The sequence below is a fragment of the Eschrichtius robustus genome, chromosome 9 (assembly GCF_028021215.1).
Source record: "Eschrichtius robustus isolate mEscRob2 chromosome 9, mEscRob2.pri, whole genome shotgun sequence".
NCBI lineage: Eukaryota > Metazoa > Chordata > Mammalia > Artiodactyla > Eschrichtiidae > Eschrichtius > Eschrichtius robustus.
In genome coordinates this window covers 49904905-49927077 of record NC_090832.1, presented here as the reverse complement: position 1 = coordinate 49927077, position 22173 = coordinate 49904905, and the positions used below count along the sequence as shown (strand labels likewise).

At 37.5% G+C, this 22173-nt stretch overlaps 1 protein-coding gene across 3 annotated transcripts in view; it reads right to left on the bottom strand.

Moving 5' to 3' along the window:
- CDK19 (cyclin dependent kinase 19) overlaps positions 1-22173 on the bottom strand; it is a 184934-nt gene that overhangs the window by 4942 nt on the left and 157819 nt on the right. For 2 of the 3 annotated variants that reach the window (XM_068551273.1, XM_068551276.1), the window contains 8 exons: positions 19239-19296; positions 13601-13732; positions 9523-9666; positions 9289-9358; positions 5211-5283; positions 4715-4812; positions 3463-3541; positions 2579-2845 (listed from right to left, as the gene is read on the bottom strand). In XM_068551273.1, the coding sequence (XP_068407374.1) occupies positions 2579-2845; positions 3463-3541; positions 4715-4812; positions 5211-5283; positions 9289-9358; positions 9523-9666; positions 13601-13732; positions 19239-19296 (921 nt within the window). The remainder of the gene's footprint in view (positions 1-2578; positions 2846-3462; positions 3542-4714; positions 4813-5210; positions 5284-9288; positions 9359-9522; positions 9667-13600; positions 13733-19238; positions 19297-22173) is intronic. The other variant, XM_068551275.1, reaches the window with a different exon arrangement.

Sequence of the window (22173 nt, the reverse complement as noted above, 5' to 3'; positions counted from 1 at the left end):
ATCTAGTTCCCTGACCAGGGATCGAACCCAGGCCCCCTGCATTGGGAGCGCAGAGTCTTAGCCACTGGACCACCAGGGAAGTCCTTCAGGTAACATTTAGAATTTTAAAAAATTTCGTATGTGAAAATTCTCTCAAGAGAAGGCTGAGACAAATGTATTTCAGTTCAATATATTTTTATTACCTTAAATGAAACATTCATCTTCATAGTACCAAGGGCAAATATGAAAAAAATATGTAAAAGAAAAATTCACCTATAGAAATAAGAACATGGTGCCTGGTTAAATATAAGCATAGCTGGAACCAGCGTCTTTGGCTATGCCCAGAAGGCTGGTTCTTCCTGTGAGCAAAGTGGGAAAGGTCATATGTAATAAAGCTATTACTTGGAGTTAAAAATGTAAATGACCTTGAGGTGGCACTGGCGGTTTACGGAAGGACAAATCAGCAAGCGTGCCCCACTCAGCGCACAAGAGGCAGCCAAGCTGGACTTGCAGCATCGGGTCCAAGACAACAGAGCAGTAAGGTAGCCTTGGTTAAAAATAAGCCCGCTTAACTCCTTCCTGTGTTACACAACTCTGACTAGTTGTGTTGTTGTAAGAGGCCTTTCCAGATTCTAACTATGTTTTATTGTAAGTTTATTATGGAAAAAAAAATGTTCTTTCCATTCACAAAGCCTACAATTGCTGGGCTGGCTACGACTGCTTTTACTTTAGCTGATTAGACTGAGCATAATAGCTCCTCCGTACTGGATAAAGAACAAATGTGTCGATAATATAAGAGTTGCAGACAGGTGCAATGGGACTCCCTCACCCCTCATGCTAGTCTTTCCGACTAACTAGCTGAGAAAGCCACCCATTTCACAGATATGCTATTTTATTTTTAAGTAGACAGCTCAGTATGGACAAAGAAAAGCATTTGAAGAACTCCTGGATTTGAAAGGAATAAATACAATAGCTAAGTAATCTGTCCATGATCGACTATAATCAGGTTAATATAACACAATCAGAGACACAAAGATGAGCCAGTATATAGTAAAGGTTTGTTGCTCATATAATAAGAATAAACTAATGTTAGGGGGAAAACTGACTTTACAGTAAAATTCAAATATGTTCATGACTACTACCCAAATAGCAAGCTGTTTTTAGCAGATCAAACTGATGCCTTGATTACTTTAATTGGAACCAATGGAAGTGCTATTATATACTCCGCTGCTTGCAGGGAATCTTCCAAGATAAGTTTTCGTAGTTGTGCTGAGATATTCAAAATGTAAAGCCAGTTAGACAGCTATTTATTATGTCTTTCTTGTTAATGTTTCTCTTGTTTCCAGTTCCTAATCAGTGAGTTTATATCGTCCTTGCCTGTGGTTTTGTTTTCTGTTCTCTCTCTCCTATGTACTCCTTCTCCACCAGTTCCCTGAGGGACTGTGGTTCTAAACCTTTTTTTTTTTTAAACCTTTAAGTTTCTTTCCCTTCTTAGATCTTTTCTTACCTTGTTACTACCTTGAAAACTATTTTTTCCCCCAAGAATCCCTACAGTTTTCACCAGTATTTTTACCTCTCTCTCCAAATACCAATCCTTAGACTTTTTTCCTTTAATTTCCTGAACTGGTAATACAATTGTAGTTTTCTTTTAAATCTTAATAACAAAATGTATTTTCTAGTCTCAAGATTATTTCTAGTGAGATTTAACAGTTATTCCTGAGAAGTCTCAATCTTAGTCCCTTTCTCTTCTGTGTTTATGTGGCTACTTACTGATTATTTCCTCCCAGTGATGGCAGATCCTTCTGAAGTATGCTGCTTACTTGTTTCAAAATAAGCAATTGAAAAGGGAGAGGAATGGAGGCTTATCTATCTAGGTATCTTTTTCTGACCCAAACCTGATAGGCAGCTGTAAGGGTAAAATGAGACATTTTCTTTGAGGAGGAGCTGCCTGCCTCACCTTCCCTCCTCAGGGTTTTAGGATAATCAAGTCAAGTCAAAAAACAAAATATCTTGCAATTACATGAAAAGACAAAAATCTTCATTTTCATATAATGCCCTAGAAACAGGATTGTACAGTTTGTATAGTCAAACTTTAGAGTTAAGTACCACTTAATTCTAAAAGGATCTACTATAAAAGTCTACTTCCCATTTTATAAAATGTATTGTTAAAAAAGAGACAACAGGCTCAAAATGGAGTCACCTGTGCTAAGCCCACATCACCAAACTGAGACTTAGTGCCTAACCTAACTTCAGTTTCAGCCCCTCCCAGGAATGTACTCCTCCCCAGTCAGTCTGGAATCTCCTAGTCAGCACTAGAGAAGTAATCTACTTGGTAGACTCCTGTAGTCCCCAAAGGAAGGTGCCTGGGCCTGAAACAATCAGCTCTCTGTTAGAGCAGTGTCCTTGTCCCACCTCCTTCTGCCTATAAACGTCTTCCATGTTGTACAGCCCTTCAGAGCTTCTTTGTATTTGCTAGGGGAGATGCTACCTGACACATGAATCACTGAATATAGCCAATAAGACCTTTAAAGTTTACTCAGTTGCATTTAGTTTTTTAACAGTATATGAACATTAAGAAGTACAAAATTCAGGGGAGTACCTGATAATCTGACGGCATTACAGGCCCGCCTGAGTTTGTGCCTGAAGGCCCTAGCCGCGGTTTCTTGTTTGGAGGCACCTGATTAAGGCCGGAGTCCTGACTGTGCTGCAGCCCTGCTCCGGCGGCCCCGGGCCCCGCCCCGGCCCCTCCTGCAGTCCCGTTGGCCTGGGTGCTGTTCTGCTGCTGCGGGGCTGCCTGTGGAGGGGCTGCTGCCTGCTGCGGCGGGGCTGCGGGCTGCGGATGTTGGTTCTGCTGCTGTTGCTGATTCTTGTAGAGAGGAAAAAAAAAAAGCAAGCTTGCTGTGGAACGAAATTACATCTTCCATGACACGATATGCACATGAGACTGCTGACCGACCTGGGGAGGGACCTCTGTGGGACACCAAAGTGACTGGAATGACCGGAGAATGGAGCAGCCAGGGAATACAGCAGCTCCAGAAGTCAAAGTACTGAGCCCCAAACAGGACCCATTCTCTGACGTTCATTTAGATTGCACAGTAAACCCTCCAAATCAGTCACAGACATCCCACTGAAGAGCGCAGGCACACAGGAAATAGCAACTCATTAAAACAGCTATAATAGTCTTTTCAATCAATTTGGAAAAGTAGGGCTGTGTGGGGAGGAGTCAACTGAAATCAAAGAATAGAGTGATGCTTTAAAAGCAGCCTGCATAAAGTGACGGCAATGACACTGAACAAACAAAAAGCAAGAATTAAGAATCCGGGAATAAGACAGGCAATAAAACAAATCAGGAAGTTCATTTATCTGTGAATGCATATTTCAAATCGCAAAGTACATCTACAGTAAAGTAAATACATAATTAAATAAAAGGCAGTTAAATATATAGGAATTATTAAATTATCCATTCCTAAGTGCAGTATATACCTTGTCACCTTTCTCTTCAGGTTCATCTTCATTAAGGAATTCTCGTTTGGGGTATGGAATCTGGCAGCCAGCAAACACACTAAAAACCATTAAAAGAAAAAAAAAGAATTCATGTCATGACGTAAAATCTACAATATCACTGACCTTGTTCATTTAAAATTCCACTTTTTTTCTTAAAAAAAGTTAAGAAAATTTTTTTCTTAAAATTCCACTTTTTTTTCCCTACTCTTCATCTGTGGCTGGTTGTGCCTCTCAACACAATTTAAGCAATAAGAAAAGAACAATTTGTCATCTAAGTTTTACACTAATTGCCACTTTCCATAACAAATCTTAACCGTGGTTAGCTAGTTGACATATATGACATAGAAATTTCTCCACACAAACTTCATCAGCACTAATAACTGAATGTGTATTTGCTTCAACAATGAAAATAATTTTCTCAAGAAAAGCTGCGGACTTCCCTGGTGGCGCAGTGGTTAAGAATCCGCCTGCCAATGCAGGGGACACGGGTTCGAACCCTGGTCCGGGAAGATCCCACATGCCACGGAGCAACTAAGCCCGTGCGCCACAACTACTGAGCCTGTGCTCTAGAGCCCGCGGGCCACAACTACTGAGCCCGTGTGCCACAACTACTGAAGCCTGCGCGCCTAGAGCCCCTGCTCCGCAACAAGAGAAGCCACCACAATGAGAAGCTCGCGCACCGCAACGAAGAGTAGCCCCTGCTCGCTGCAACTAGAGAAAGCCTGCATGTAGCAACAAAGACCCAATGACGAAGACCCAATACAGCCAAAAATAAATAAATAAATAACTTTATAAAAAAAAAAAAAAAAAAAAGAAAAGCTGCACCTCTAATAAATCCAAGCACAATTTATATATGTGGGTGTAACAAGGATGGGGAAATGAAGGAGTCTGGTTGTACAGCAGACACACAGAATTTTAAAATCTCAGTTCCCTACTGATTTGGTGTGAACTGTTCTGGCTGACCAATCTATAAAAGTCCCATCTGTTCTCAGCTTTAGTTTTTATCTGTAAAACGGATTAATGGTCATTCCTAAAATTCTTGTTTTCATTCACACCTCTCTACAGCTTTGCCTGTTTCAAAATACAGGACCTCTCTCTTGACTAGTTTTTCTCGGAGGCGGTATTAACAAAGAAAGTAAAATACTTCAGTAACAAGTGCTTCTCTTGCTTTCAGCCACCATCCAACATCCTCAGCCTGGAGCAAAGCACACAGAAAAGGAAGAATACATACTCTAATGTCGGCAAGGGGTCCTCCTGAAAATAGGGATCCTGCAGAGCCTGCTCTGAGGTAATTCTCTTGGTTGGATCCATAGTAAGGAGTTTCTGAAGCTAGAATAACACATAAGAAATTGACAGCACATGAAAAGTTTGTTTCCAAGTCAATGTTTTGACTTTTGTGTTAATGTCTAATAGAATTAATATCAAATGCCATTTTGTATAGCTCACCACGATATTAATACACTACACACATTTATGTGAGACTAGCAGAAATCATTAGCATTAAAGCCCTTTTAGAATTTAAATTTTTTTCTGCTGATAAACCACTGGACAAGGCTAAAAGTCAAGGGTGACAGCTCAAAAGAGACAGATTTAATTTTGCCCCAGCATCCACCAATTTCTTTTCTTTCTAAAGAGGAGGAAGAGCTGGGACAATTCCGTGGTAAGCAGGGTGGGGTGAGGGCTGTGCTAAAGGATCCAAGTTCCCAGTCTGGGAGAGATGCACCTACCAAGAGGAACACTTTGCTGTCAGGCTTGACCTTGTGTTTCTCCATGTACTTTATGAGGCTACTGTTGGCGTACCTGCAAAGACATGAGAATCACACACTATTAAGAACACTCACACAATTTACAATTTTTAATGGGAAGTTCCAAGATTGGTTTTCCTACATGGTATGTGTTAACTTAAGCCATTGTTTTTTCTGATTAAAAAGGAACACATAACCAAATGTTGGTAAATGTGTGAAGAAATAAGAATTGTTACACACAGCATGTAGGAGTTTATATTGTTACAATTACTTTGGAAGATAATGACTCTTGAACTATAAGAGTTGAAAATGTGAGTATCCGGTGACCCAGCAATTCCTTTCCTAGGTACATACTCTATATCAGGAATATCAACCCCTCAGGCTGAAGGGTGAGTAAATGGGTATTCATTTTATTATTCTAAATAGACTACATATTTTCATCATATATATTCTTTCCTATATATGAAATATTTCAAATTAAAAAGGTCAAAAAATAGGTAATATATGTTCATGGTAGAAAATTTAGAGAATATAGAAAAGCATAAAGAAAAAAACTGAAACACTCATAATCAACCTAGCAGCAATAAAAAAACACTGTCATCAAGATTTTGATAATTTTCTTTTGGCATTTTTTCATGCATATATATGGTACAAACACAGAGGCATTTTTGTTTTGTTTTTATAAAATTAGAATCATACTATATAAATTGTACTTTCTTCACTTAATATTGTGTTTCATAAACATTTTTCCTTGCCAAATGCTCTTTAAACTTATTATTTGTACTGAATGTATATTTTCTACTGTTACTAATGATGTTTGTTTCACAGCAGTTGTAAAACGCAGGTTCTTGAAGGTCAATCCTAGTACACATTGTAGGGAGACAATACTGCATGGCAGGTGAGAATCAGAGACCCCTAGCAGACCCTGGCGCAATCACTTACCAATTGTGTGATCTTGGGCAGTTAGTTAACCTCTAGGAAAGCCTTAGGTGCCTCATCTTAGCTATGTGTGGCTGCTTTGATTGCCTTCTCAGGATAAATTCTTAGAATTATTAGGTCAAAGGGTATACATTTCAAAGCCTTCTTGCTACACAAACCTGGCCCTCAGACCAGACGCATGGGCACCAGAGAGCCTGCAGTAGGAATGCATATACTCAGGCCCTATCCCAGATTCTGAATCACAATCTGCATTTTTAACAAGGTCTCCATGTGATTTGTAGGTACATTAAAGTTTGAGAAGCATTCATTCTCACCAGTAGCATATAAGTAAGCGTGCCCATTTTATTATATACCCTTGCCAACACTAGGTATTTTTATTTTAAAAAATCTTTGCCATGTATATTAATTTAACAATTATTTTCCTCCAATACCAGGAACATTTTTATTGGCAAGGTAGCCATTAAGTTTGGTAATGGAAAGAAACTTGAAAGTTTATGTGGAAATGGAGTCTGTCAACATGGCTTTAGTCTTTATGTTGAATCAAATGATTTCTTGGGTTAACTCCAGATTCTAGGTTATTTGTTTCTATCATAATATAAAGGCCTTGAAGTTGAGATTGCTCAATTGAGCAATTGAGATTGCTCAATTCCCATTGTGGTGTCTTATTTTTCCTAGTATTAAAGCTAAGATAAATTCTTCGTCATTTTCTGAATTATCCTCTTCCAGATTTGCTACAGTTTAAGAGCCGAACAGTTTTCAAAGTAATTCAAACTTTTTATATACATTATAAAGCATTTTATCAGACCATGTTTATTCGAACATTCAATTTTTAAAGTCAACTTACTTATTTCCTTTTAATTCTATTTTCACCTTGCCTTCTAATGAGCTAATAAGAGCTGACACATTGGAAAGATTACAGCATCTTCTGTTGTTATCCTTCACAGTTCACTTTAAGAGTAATTTTTTGGTTCTTTTTATCTAATATAATGAAAACAAGTTATTATTCGTTTACTTTTTATGTCATTTGAAATAACATTTTCTGGAATTTTTTTCTTTATTATACTTTAGTGACATGTATGTATTGTATTAGATTTAGCTAATTTTTAATAAATTCCTTCTTGTCTTACGCATTAGTAGCCTGATTTTACGTGGATAAAATTGTCTGCTTAGGAAGTATGGGCTCTTATCTCTGAACTTTTCCTATTACCTTTCTAACTGAATTTCATTTATCTTTTTAAATTTCTCTCCTTTTATTTCTGGTTATTGTAAATACTATGATTTTATGTAAAATTCTTCCTCTCGCCTTTAAATACTAAGATAAAATATTAAGTGCCTTCATTAATTTTCTCTATCTTTTATATTACTAGTGTATCGTCAATTACTTGAACCACTTTCATTTAATACCCATTTGACAAGTAACTAATGAGACTGCACTAATGTACCAGGCCCTGGGGATACCTATAATGGTGTATAAAATAGGCACCATCCATATTCTAGAGGGAACGACGGTAACTGTTCAAAAGCCAACTGCAGAGCAAAGTGATCAGTGCCAAGAGAAGCAGCACAGGATATGCTATGGGAGTACAGAGGGGAAGCACCTAACTCAGACTAGAAGGTCAAGGGGAAATCTCGTCAGGATAGAAGGGAAAAATAAAGGAGTTAATCTGATGAAATGGGTGGGAGGAAGGTACATCCCAGACTGAAGGAACAGCATGTGTAAAAATCCAGAGGTCAAAGAAAACTTAGGGGTTTTGAGGCTCTTAAAGAAATTCATGATGTCTAGGCTATAGAGTACAAAGTGGACAGAGGTTTAGGAGATGAACTTGGTGATGTAGAAGCCAAGGCTCTGTGAGCCATATTAAGAAATTGAGAGCAATGGTGAATTAAGAGCAACTTGAAGACTGACATGCTCAGATGTGCTTCTGGCAATGACTGCAGTACACACAGTGAGGTGGAATGAAGACTGAAGGCAGAAATCACTTAGGAGGCCGCTGCAGGATTCCAGGCGAGAGACAGTGGTGGTCTGGCCTACAACAGTGGCAGGGTAGACGGAGAGAAATACAAAGATCCAAAGGATATTTAGAACAAAGAATTTACTAGATTTGCTAATTGTTTAGACACTGGGGGGTAAAATGGAAGACAGTGAGATAGAAGAAGGATCAGGGATATCTCTCAGGTCTTTGGCTTGAACAATCAGATGAATCATGGAGCCATTTCCTAAGATAAGAAATATAGTGGGAGGAGAGGTTTAGGAGGACAGATAATGAGTTCAGTTTTGGACATGTATTTTGAAGTATTTATGGGACATTCAAGTTGGGATTCCATAAGGCAATTAGATAAATGGGTCTGAAACTTGGGAAAGAGATCTGAGTAGGATGTATAAATTGGGAGCTATCAGCATGACTGATGGTACATTGTGGCCATCAAAATCACAGAGACTGCCTGGGGGAATGTCTAGAGTGAGAAGAGAGCCCAATTCAGACCCTTGAGCAATGTCAGTGCTCTCTTTAAGGGATGAAAAGAGGCAAGGACCCTACCAAGGACTGTGTAAAAGAGAGGCCCAAAATGATTAGTGCCATTCTCTGCTCCTCTTTATGATGTCTGCTCTTGTTCCTACAAGCCATCCTGTCCTGAAATTTTTCTGTTAAGTTGCCCAAGAGAGAACCTCTTCCATCTTTTCCTCTAGGTGTGCACATTTATAACAAACTCCTCTCACTTCTACTCAGCATACATGTCCCCACCAGTTTGTTTTACACAAATCCCAGGCCATGTGTTCTTCCTCCTGCCACCCTTCCTGGTTGCCTAGCCCAGCGTTTCAGTCACCAGTCATTACTTAGATAAAGACACAATCATAGTTGTGGCCTTGAACTGAGCCTTTATAAAGCTAAAACAGAAGAGACATTTAAACTATCCACTGACCCTTAAATTCTTAAAAGTTTTTAAATACTACAGCCTAAGCCTGGCATATATGTTAACATCTGGAATATCTTCTTTAAATCATAAACATAATTAATACACTAAAATCTAAGTTTCTGGTTTAAATAATCTCTATCTTTTTAGAAGAGGATTAATTTAAATATTCCCATTGAATATTACTTATATGTAATATGGAATTACTTACGTTGTTCTTCTAAAGTCTTTTTGAAGTGTGGGGTATTCTGGCATCTTTCTAATATCTTCCCAGTCTTTATCTTACAAAAAAATATTGAATGTTGTTATAGGAAATAATGTGTTACTTATCAAAAATCTAGTTATTTTAGCTTAAAAATATACATTAAAAATACTTAAAATATGCTTTTCAAAAAGAATGTTTTTGAAATATGACTCATTATTTTGAAATAAATAAATAAATTACCTGCAGGAAACCCCATGACACTAAATATCCGATCTAGTTGATCATGATGAAAGGGATTGCTTGTTTTTATATCTTCCTGACGACAGTGAAAAATAGGTTCTGAAGTCAACAATTCAGCAAATATGCAACCTATTGCCCATATGTCTATAAAGGAAGAAAAACAAGTTTTTGCACACATTTATTATATTTCTTTGGTTATAATTTCTGGGTATAATCACAGCCTACATATAAAAATACTTTTTGGGGTAGGGGTATGGACGAAATAGGTAAAAGGGATTAAGAGGTACAAACTTTCAGCTATAAAAAAGTCAGAGGAATGTAATGTACACATAGGGAATACAGTCAATGATACTGTAACAAGTTTGTATGGTGACAGATGGTAACTGGACTTATTGTGATAATTTTATAATGTATAAAAATATCAAATCACTATGTTGTACATCTTAAACTAATATAACATTGTATATCAAGTATAACTTTTATAAAGTAAAGAATCCCCAAAATAAAAAAATTTTAAAAAACTTTTCAGTGAAGCAATACACAAAATACAATAAGTATATTAAGAAAACATATATATCACATGAAATAGCTGTATCATCACATAACATATTGAAAGCCAAATAAAATACATTCTCTTGTAAATTTCCTGATCAAGATAAGCTTGAGAAACTCAATTTAGCAAGCAATGAATTTACTTTACATTTAGGCAAAAGCCTTTCAAACCACTATTAATTCAATCGCCAAAGGAGTCAACTGATAACCTACTACAAGGCATAATACTCAAGATCTGATAGACTGAAATAATATCATCGTCAGGTATGGTGATACATTTCTTTAAAGCAATCAGATGCGTAATGACAGAGCAGAATTTCTGAGTTGTCAGTCTAGACAGACAGTACAGATTACACAAGATGATTTGGAAAAACTCAACTTTTGTCTGAAATACACCAACTTCAGTTTTGTCAACAAACAGTAAGCTCTAGAAGCTGATAAATACAAGTATATATAGACATTGCACGACACCAGTAGAGAAAGATGTGATCCGAACGTATTCACTTAGATGGTGCCCCAACTCTCCAATGTGCCAAGATAAAATTAGGCATCTTTCAAAGTTTTATTAACTATTTCAAATAACCAGTTATGGATTATTCTATTTGGATTTTATACATTGAAAGACTATAATATAGTTTTAATTTAGATTCTGAGTGTAATGTTATATTCACAATGTTTTGCCAAATGTACATGTGAATTAATTTTTGTGAGATGTATGTTCATACTCGCCCACTTAAATAAATGCTGTTTAGTAAGTATTTTTTTTAAAAAGAACACACAGGACTTCCCTGGTGGCACGGTGGTTAAGAATCCACCTGCCACTGCAGGGGACACGGGTTCGGTCCCTGGTCCAGGAAGATCCCACATGCCACAGAGCAACTAAGCCCCTGCACCACAACTACTGAGCCTGCGCTCTGGAGCCTGTGAGCCACAACTATGGAGCCCACGTGCCATAAATACTGAAGCTCATGCACCTAGAGCCCGTGCTCCACAACAAGCCACCGCAATGAGAAGCCCGCGCACCGCAACGAAGAGTAGCCCCCCCTCGCCACAACTAGAGAAAGCCCTCGCGCAACAACAAAGACCCAACACAGCCAAAAATAAATAAATAAATAAACTTATTTATAAAAAAGAAGAAGGAGTGAATGTATTTATTACATCTGCTATGAATACATTTCAAGCCTAAAGATAACTAATGTAGGGATTACTCTTTTTCTATGTCTTAGCTTTTTTCTTAACTTCTATCCAGAATAAGTAATTGGGACTTGACTAAAATTAGAAATTAGCAATTATGTTTTTATCTTTAATTCGTAAATCTTATTTTTACTGAGTAAGTAAGTCGCAAGCTGGTTAAAATTCAATTTCAGTTCTCTTTACCCTGAGGAAATAAGAAATATAGTTGGTTTCCAATTCATACCCAATTACCTTTATTTCCAAAAAAACACATCTATTTTTTATGCCAACAGTAGAACAATTAATTAATCAGAAAATATTCATAAAACTATGCTTCTCAAAGTGTGGGGACCACATACAACAGAATCACCAGTGGCACATGTTAAACACAGGCCTCACTACCATGGGTTTGCTAAGAATCTCTGAGAGTGAGACAGATTTTGGTGGGGCATTATTTAGTTTAACAAGGTTTTTGGCTGAACCTGCCTTTTCTTACTGGAAATCTCCCTTCTAGACATAGACTGCATAGTGCTTGGTAAGAGCCCAATGCACATGGGTGCCTGCTGTTATCACACCCTGTACTCCCACCCTATGCCCTGGGTTATCTCACCATCAATCCTGTTCTAAGGCACCACCTGTTGCTTCCAACTGACACTCCCCTTCTCTCTGGCTTACATTTGGTTTCTTCCTATCCTCTGGTGCCTTCTGAGATTGTCTAGATTTTACTGTTCTCAATAGAGAGACCTAATAACAGAAAAAGCAAACATAATTCTAAATGTCTCAAAAATATAGCCCCTCAGTAAAAGTCATTCACTGGAATGTAAATAGAGTCAGGGTCTGATTTTCACTCCTCATTCTAAGGACCGCTCCATCCCTTCCATTTGCTTTTTGTAGTTCTCCTTCATTCAAAGACAGCTGCCACTGTCCTTGGCAGACCGAGTGGCAGCCTCTGGTAAGGGGCCTTATTACTGTAAGCTCAACTGCCAGGGGACAGGTCTAAGTTCAGTCTCACACTCCTCTACTATCAAACACAAACTGGTTTTCCTCACAGTGCTGTGGCTACTCATAGCCTTTTTCACTAATTTAACAAAATCCTTTAGCAGTATTTATGAAGAATTATAATATTCCACACTGTGCTAGTGTCTCAATCCCTAGACAAAGAAAGTATAAATGTGTTCTGGGTATCTGAGTTTTGCAGAAATCAGACCTCCTGACGAATGAGGACATTACTATATTTTAATTTTTGTTTCCCTTTTTACCCATGAATAGGTTAATTATGAGTCTAATCTTTTCAAACGTGAGAACTTCATTTATAGTTCTTTGGCTGCCAGGAGGTTTTTCCTAAGCTTAATAGAAAAAGGATTGAGCTTACTTGTCTATTTTTAATAATTTTATAGCTTAAGTGCCTTTATCAAATAGAACTCAACAAAAGCAGCTAAATGTAGTCAAAACAGACATTAGTCTAATACAAGTGAACAGAAAATTCAAGAAAAGGAAAATTTAAAGAAACACACTTAGCAAATTTAAGTACCTTACAGAACTAGCCCTTCACATTAACAGTACTATTTACTCCCTCCCTACCCTCTCTTTTTACCTCCTTTAAAGCAATATCTAGGTCTGAGGACAGCTCTCTCTTCCTGACTCCCTCAATTAGCAGCTGGGACCTCTGAGGACACTGTAATGACAGGTAGCAAAATCTCTGATGCCTCTGTTCTCAAGGAGACTTAAAATTTTACAGAGTATGTTTGTAACAGGTTTTCTTACTCAGTTCTTTCACTTGGTGAGATGGCAAGATGCTGAGCACAGCTAATCTACCCAGGCTCTATTTCCTACCTTAATGGAGAAACTGCCATTCTGAAAACTGTAATGGCAAGAGAGAAAGGTTAGTCATATTGTTTCTTGCTTAGGAAAGGACTGACTGACTAACTTTTCCCCAAATAGAAGGGGCTCTCTCCAATAACTACACTACTCCCGTTTTTCTGTTTTTCTTTTTGTGAAGAAAACAAGTCTAAACCTCTCTCCAGTTCTTCTGATCGATAGTAAGTAAAAAATAACGTTTGCATGTTATCGTTTCTATAGCAACTCAACAAGATCAGATACTTCTATCCTCTGAAAGAAGATGATTTCTTTTTTTAAAGGAATCATATTCTATATAGTTAAAAATCCAAATCTACCAGAATATAAAATCTGGGAATATAAACAACAGGACTTTTACAAAGAAATTTAAAGTGGTTTTAACAAAGCAGCTTTATTATTATACCATTTAGTATTTATGATAATGCAATATCATATGATAATGATATGATAATGCAATACTTACCAATTATAAGTAAGTCATTTTAGACTAACTTACCAATGGCCTTTGTATAATGCCTTGCACCAAGCAAAAGTTCTGGAGCCCGATACCAAAAAGTCACAACTACTGGATCCAAATCTGCTAGTGGCTTTAGAGGAGAATTGAATAATCTGGCAAAACCCATGTCAGCTAAAAAATAAAATAAGAAATCAGGTCGGCAAGCTATTATAACCATGCAAGGTTGATGACAATAGCCACTAACCTTATAAAGCAATCCTTTTTCCTCTCTTTTCAACCAGTGGTCTGTACCAGGCACCAGATCTCCCCTTCTGAGGTAGATACTATTATTGTGCCTATTTTACTGATGAAGAAACTGAGGCTTAGAGATATTCTGACTTGTCCAAGGTCATAGAATTAGTAACTACAGAGTCAGAATTAGAATCCAGGTCCTACTTCAGATTCCTGGCTTTCAGAGACAGAATAATATTCTTAAATATTTTTAAAATAGAAAATAGTCTAAAAGTTTCCATGATTAATTATGACTTCTGTATGCCTATATATCGAAAAAACCTGACTATATCTTAGTTCAGTGTGTGCTAGAGTTGGTTGGCTCTTATGGACCCAGCAGAGCCAATTTATACACATCTTTTGAACTCAGTGTTCAGTAACGTCATGTTTGTGGCTTGAAATTGGCTATGGTGGGAGTATTTACATCATGGAAAACAGCAAATGCTACAAATTGGGGGTTTTTCCCCCAGAAAGCCAGTTGTTGTATAGTTACCAGCACATCACATACATGTTTCCAAGAACATATATAGAACACATAAGAGAGAATGTTATAATTCAGCATTTAGCAAAGGTCTGTACCAAAGCTAACTAAAATATTAGAGGTACACAAAAGTAGTAAAAAGACTATTACTATAATAAGGTGTTGGTGACTAATTTTCTTAAGATTTCCTAAAGAATAAATACCTAATACCTATAAAGCACTTCAGAGTTTACAAATGATTTTCACATACATCATACATCACTTCGTCTAATCCTCATAAGAATGCTGGTTTAATAAGTACTGCCCCTGCCACACTTCTGTGATGAAGAATCTAAGGCCCAAAGCAGTTCAATGACTTGCCCAGAGTCACAGGGATAGGAAGTGAAAATGCCAGTACAAACAAAAAGCATGTTACAATTTAGCAGCTACATTCTTAACCATGGAACTGATATCCAATAGATTATACATATGATAACTGCATGTCACAAAGGCAAAAATCACAAAAATGATAAACCTCTACAATATGAAATATATAATATACACAGTATATTTTGATTGTTAAGGGTCGCTAGTATACTATACAATGCACAAATAGTACACTAAAGTTTCAACTACAGAGTATCATTTAATCTAAAACCAATATGCTATGATATACATTAAATTTTTAATTTACAGTGATTTTGTTTCTTTAGAGTTTGAATAATTTACAAGACTTTCTGAGAATGCTTTGGAGGACCCAGGTCTTAAAAAATAAAGCTACTCAAGGATGCCTGTGCTGATACCTACACTTTCTTAAGCAAATTTCCCTATAGCAAATGCAAATATTCAAAACCATTCTACCAATATTACACCTACCTCAAAGCACTGCTCTATGTATTTAGTAGATGCTGATTGTTGCTGATGGCAAAGTAATATGATGGAATACTCTTTCATACATTGAAAACCATGCCATTTTTAAGTAAAGGCTAAAGCCAGTATTTCTCCCCTTATTCTCCACCTTCTTAGTTTTATATAAGCCACATCTATTCACTGAAAAACGAAATCAAGGCCAGACGAAACAATAGATATTCTTAAAAACAATTCCCATCTATTGTATGAACTTTAAAGGAGTTTCAAACCATTTTTCAAATAATTACTAATTTAGACAAAAGGTAATTAGCCTAAACATTCCTAACACCTATTTTCCTACAGTTAGATATGAGTGAAATTGTTCAATTCAACAGACAGGGGTAGTAAAATTCTGGTGTGGGTGCTAATTAGACAGTATCAAATGACAGAAAAGCAGCAGAAGGCAATGTCTACTGCCAAGGAGCTTACATGAAGGTGAGATGACAAAATACATGGAGTAGATAAAAATAAAAAGGATAAGTACTGTAAGACTAAAGGAGAGTTGCTGCTGGTTTCTACTAGACTTGAAGTCCCTTGAGGGAAGAGGTTATGTCTCCTTCACAGTTTTACCTGGAACAATGTTTGATAAACATTTGTAGGAGTGGACTAAATCGAAAGTGGAACTTGAGCTGGATTCTGAAGGACGGATCATTGTGAACAGTAAAGGTGCCGATGAGCATTTTAGGTAAGGCCTGGAAGTCTTCAGGTTGCTGGGGAGGGGAAGCCTCAGATACAGGGAAGGGTACAGTATGTTTTCCACTTGACTATACTTTCCCTTTCAGTCAACAAAGAACTGTTATAAAGTGTGAAGCATAGACATCAGAGCATTACTGATTTTTTAAAAAAATAATGTGCTATTAAAACAAAATTTAAAAACAATTTAATCAACTAGATTAATTGTTCACTAGACCTTTAATACCAATTATTGCTTACTTTTAACCCTGATTTTATCTCTAATCTTGGATAGAATTATAATCCTAAAACTCTTAACAATAAGGCAATTAACTGGCCTGGCTAGAATACAGAGTTTATGTTGAGGAGTAGTAGGACTATTTGGGAGAGTAAGGAGAAGACATTAAGTTTGGTGACTGGGATAAATGTGATGACTGGTAGTACAGCATGGGAGAGTATAAGATGATGATGATGAATTTGGTTTGGAATTAATACAATATAGGTTGCCAGCAGAACATCCAAATAGAGATAAACATTTCATCTAGGGTGAGAGAATAGAATTTGAGATCCAGATCTTGGAATCATATTCATAGAACCCAAGCTTTTGAGGTCACAACTTATCAATTCCCTAAAAAAGTAATTGTAGAGGGAGGCCATGTCCCAAGCCAGTGCCTAGGCTGTCTTGAAACAAAAGGATAATAGGAATAAGAGGCAAAAACGAATAAAATACAGAAGTAACAGCAAAAGTAGTAGATAGAATTACATGATGTCATATAGATCAAAGGAAAAGACGGTCACAAGGCCAGACTAGCCAGAAGAACAAATAACAAGACAGTAAAGGAAAACAACAACTAAACACAGGCCACCAGATTTGGTAAGACAGAGATCATAGATGGCCTTTTAGAGAGCAGTTTCAATAGAGGGGCGGAATTAAGACATCAGATAATAACAAATTAGGGTAACTGAAACCAATGCGTAAACATCATGTATTTTAGAAGTGAAGGAACAAGGGGAAAAACTGAACAAATGGTAAAGAAAACAAAATGGATATGAGAAAATTTATGTTAAACTGGGGTGAGGACTATGGAGAACAGTATGGAGGTTCCTTAAAAAACTAAAAATAGAACTACCATACGACCCAGCAATCCCACTACTGGGCATATACCCTGAGAAAACCATAATACAAAGAGTCATGTACCACAATGTTCACTGCAGCTCTATTTACAATAGCCAGGACATGGAAGCAACCTAAGTGTCCATCGACAGATGAATGGATAAAGAAGATATGGCACATATATACGATGGAATATCACTCAGCCATAAAAAGAAACGAGACTGAGTTATTTGTAGTGAAGTGGATGGACCTAGAGACCGTCATACAGAGTGAAGTAAGTCAGAAAGAGAAAAACAAATACTGTATGTTAACATATATATATAGAATCTAAAAAAAAAAAAAAAAAGGTTCTGAAGAAGCTAGGGTCAGGACAAGAATAAAGACACAGACGTAGAGGATGGACTTGAGGACACGGGGAGGGGGAACGGTAAGCTGGGACGAAGTGAGAGAGTAGCACTGACACACACACACTACCAAATATAAAATAGGTAGCTAGTGGGAAGCAGTTGCATAGCACAGGGAGATCAGCTCGGTGCTTTGTGACCACCTAGAGGGGTGGGATAGGGAGGGTGGGAGGGAGATGCAAGAGGGAGGGGATATGGGGATATATGTATACATATAGCTGATTCACTTTGTTATACAGCAGAAACTAACACAACAATGTAAAGCAATTATACTCCAATAAAGATGTTAAAAAAAAATTGGGGTGAGGATTATGAATGTTTAAAGGTGAAGAGGAGAAACTTGAGTAGGGGAGAATGGAGATACTGTAATAGGAAGGGCTCAAGTACAGCAGGACGATACTTAGAAGCTAGGAAGGACATCAGATAGGACTTAGGAGAAAGAGTCACTCTTTCTCTGAGACTGTGTGAAAGGCAGAGCTGTGCTGACAAAAAGTGGTCAGTGAGGTCATACCAGGTAACTCCGATATCACTAGGCAGCAGTGTTTGAAGGGAAAGAGACCCCAGACTTGGAATTCAAGTTCCTCCTTTGAAAGGCTGAGTAAGCTACAGTCTCTCTAAATCCAGCTTTCCTTATCTGCAGTATCTACCATAGAGGGTGGTTGTGTAAAGCAAATGAGATAACGTTTGAAAGTATCTATCTTAGTATCCCCCATAGAAGGACCATTCTTTATTTCCCTTTCATGAGGCTCTAGCAAAAACTAGGTACTCAATAAATGCCTCCAAGTAGAAGTGTGAGAGTGAAACAGAAAAGTGAAGAGTGGTAGAAAGGGGATGGGAGGGAGGAGGGAGGAGGAAGGAAAGTGGAAAGGGAAGGAAAGCAGCCACCTGGTTCTTAACTAACATCAACAGAATTTTTTTATGACTCAATCTCAGTAAACTCAGAGTAGAGGTTTAAAGAAAGAAAAGTTGGTTTAGAACAGCTTCTTCAGGAACTGGGCTAGTGAATTAATTGAAGAACTAGAAAACCAAGCAGCAGGGCACGCTTGGTTGAAGCAGGACAGAATGAATTTGTAGTACGTCAAGTTAGCACAATTCCGCATCACTTCGAGCATGATATATTCTAACAGCAAAGAAAGCAGGTTGATGAAACAAAATTTACTTTAAGATCTTTCTAAAAAGCATTGGACATTCAATAAATGTTAAGTTCTATTATAAGAAATTAGAACAAAGCATTTCTTAGCTCATTTTCTCCCCAAATATGTCATAGGTATAAATGATGCCAATTTCTTTCAGAACTTTCAAGTTGCAAAGAAATTTTTAATACAGAGACAAGACTTCTGCCAGTGCCTGAATCTAAGACTGGCAAGCAAGAGAGTCTATAAACATATACATTCATTTGGAAAAGGTATGTTAGTACCTGGCACAGGACATGTGGTGGAGCGAGGGGAGGGCGGGGGGAGGTATCTGTGAAGATCTGTATGTACTAGGTCAGGGTGGGAGGGATGTATTCCGGGAAACAACATTTGGTAAAGCTGAGACAAAAGTAAGATTCAGAGATTATGTTTAGGGTGACTGTGCAGGACAGTAATAGTAGCATAAACACATGCTCGGGGTATTGTATGGGAATGAAGTTTTTGCTTGCTTCAGCTTAGAATTATAGAGCCTTATTTTGGGAATAAATCTGAGGGATTTTACAAACTATCTATCTACATTTCCCAACATCTTTTCTACAAATATTATGAGGAATTAATTTTTAAATTAACTACTTAAATAAGAGTATTAAAAAGGGAAAACATCTTTGCAGTCACTTCAGTTTCTTAGTAAATTATTTTAGAAATAATTACCTACCTATTTTGACTCTCCCCCTCTCAGGACCTTCTCCCATTACTAGGATATTTGCTGGTTTCTAGAAATAAAAATAGAGCATTCAAATTACTATATTTATTCTTTTGACATGCTCTAAAATGGAAAAAAGTTCTTATAATATGAAAATATCACTTTTGGATTTTCATCAAAACTATAATTGAATATCAAGTACCCTCTATATAGTTAAAGCATTTGACATACTTGAAGTTAGCACTAACTTTCCAAAAACATCCTTGCTATAGAAACATCTTATTTTCAAAATCATATCATACAAAAAATCACAAAGGAATTAAAGCTGTCATTTCTATTTACCCCACAAGAGTAATGAGTAATAATAATTCTTAAACCTGCACAAATTATAAGCTGTCCTATTGCTGCCCACAATAAATATATTTTAAGCTAAATATTTCTAAGCTACTATAGGAAAACATGGTCAACATTCAGCAGACTCCATTAAAATTCATACACATTTTCAGCCATAGTTCATGCAAAAGTGAGAAATTCCAAATATAATCTCAAGATGTAGGAAAATAAAAACCAAGGCTAATACAGAGCTATATAAAGAAAAGAGTAGGCTGCAAATGTATCCAGCGTCTTTTAAGTCATCCTTTTTTGTAGACATTTGGAAACAGAAAAACTGTGAAGATACACGCTTTTGGGCAAGTAAGTCTCCTCTGTAAACTCTTTGGAGAGAAAAATTTATGATTCATTTATTTAATCAATGAATATATTTTTAGTGTCCTCTAGGTAGAAAGAACCATACTAACCATACTAAGAATTAAGAGGAAAAATAAAAGCACAGTAAACCAAGTTCCTAACCTCCAGATGCTCACTACATAAGTAGAAAGAAATAGCAGAAGTTTTGTATAATTCTAGAAGCTAATGCTAATTATGAGTTATGGAGAGGACTGAGATCTTGGGTTAGAGGGTAAACTAGATTACTTTTAAGATCTCTTCCAATTTTCCAGCTCTTTTTAAAGTTTCAATGAAAACAATAAGCATTAAAGAAGAAAAAGTTCAAAGAAGGAACTGATTAACAAGAGTTTCCATCGTTAAGGGAAATGTTCACTGGAGGTGGGGCAGCGGCAATGTCCATTATCCAGATCCTGAAAAATGAACAGAAGCTAGAATGGCAGAGCAGAAGAAAGGTAAGGGCTATGAATGAAGTAAGCTTAGGAGAGAGTAATAAGTCTGACTTGACAGAAGGCAGAGGACTCATGTTGGAGGTGGTAGAATGAACCTAGACCCTGCAGAGTCTTAATTGCCAGGTGAAGTAATCGGACCTTTATACGTATTACAGGCAGTGAGATTACAGGAAAGACGGAGGTATCAGAACTGGGTGCGAGGTGATAAGTACTTCACCCAAGGACTTCTCAGCTGAAATGAAGAGGGAGTTATGGAGCTGAGGAACATTTTAAAGGAGGAATTAACAGGACTTTGTGAATAGTTGAAGGCAGAAGATTAAGACAAAGGGTGATAAAGATTTTATTAACGTTTTGAGTTTATGGGACTGGAAGAATGATGCCCTTGTGACAGAAAATTTATGAGAGGTACTGATTTGGGAGGGGGAATAACAAAGAGAAAGAGATGGCACATTGAGTTTGAGTGATGTGAGAGGCCTAGTTGTACTAGCCAGGGGAGTGGAAATAGGAAGATTTAGATTTTTTTAAAAATAAATTTATATTTTATTTATTTATTTTTGGCTGCGTTGGATCTTCACTGCTGCACGCGGGCATTCTCTAGTTGTGGTGCGGGGGCTACTCTTCGTTGCGGTGCGCGGGCTTCTCATTGTGGTGGCTTCTCTTGTTGCGGAGCACGGGCTCTAGGTGCATGGGCTTCAGTAGTTGCAGCATGCGGGCTCAGTAGTTGTGGCTCGTGGGCTCTAGAGCGCAGGATCAGTAGTTGTGGCACATGGGCTTAGTTGCTCCATAGCATGTGGGATCTTCCTGGACCAGGGCTCAAACCTGTGTCTCCTGCATTGGCAGGTGGATTCTTTTTTTTTTTTTTTTTTTTTAATTAATTAATTAATTTATGGCTGTGTTGGGTCTTCGTTTCTGTGTGAGGGCCTTCCCTAGTTGCAGCAAGCGGGGGCCACTCTTCATCACGGTGCACGGGCCTCTCACCATCGTGGCCTCTCCCGTTGCGGAGCACAGGCTCCAGACGCGCAGGCTCAGTAATTGTGGCTCACGGGCCCAGTTGCTCTGTGGCATGTGGGATCCTCCCAGACCAGGACTCGAACCCGTTTCCCCTACATTGGCAGGCAGACTCTCAACCACTGCGCCACCAGGGAAGCCCGGCAGGCAGATTCTTAACCACTGTGCCACCAGGGAAACACAAAGATTTAGATTTGAAAGTTATTGTCACTGGAGTGTGATAATTGAAGACATGAGACAAGATTAGTTTACTGTAGCAGAAAGAGAAAAATAGAATCAGACAAAAAAACAAACCTTCAAAATTCAAGTTTAACAACTATTTATCAAAGATCCATTATGTATAAAACACTGTCCTGCAGACTTTCAGGAAACAAAGAGAAATAAAACATGAAGCCCTTGACTTCAAGGAGCTTAATATCTAGTAGGGAAAGACAGACAGAATACTTTTTAGAGTACAAGGCAGATTACAGAAAGTACCAAAACAGCAAAATAAATTGCCAGGAATAGATGATTCTTCCCAGTGAGTATCAGGATAGTCTTTAGGAAGGAGATGACTTTAGATGAATTTAAGAATGACTAAGATTTTGATAAGCATAAACAGAAGAATGACTTTTCAGGCTTAGAGAATCCTAAAAGTAAGAGCCTGGTCACAAAGAAAACCCACGGACATGACATACTGGGAGAGCCTACAAGTATTTTGATTATGACTAGAGCATAGAATGCTCAGTGTAGAAATAAGGCTAGGAACTATGTTGGAAATTAAA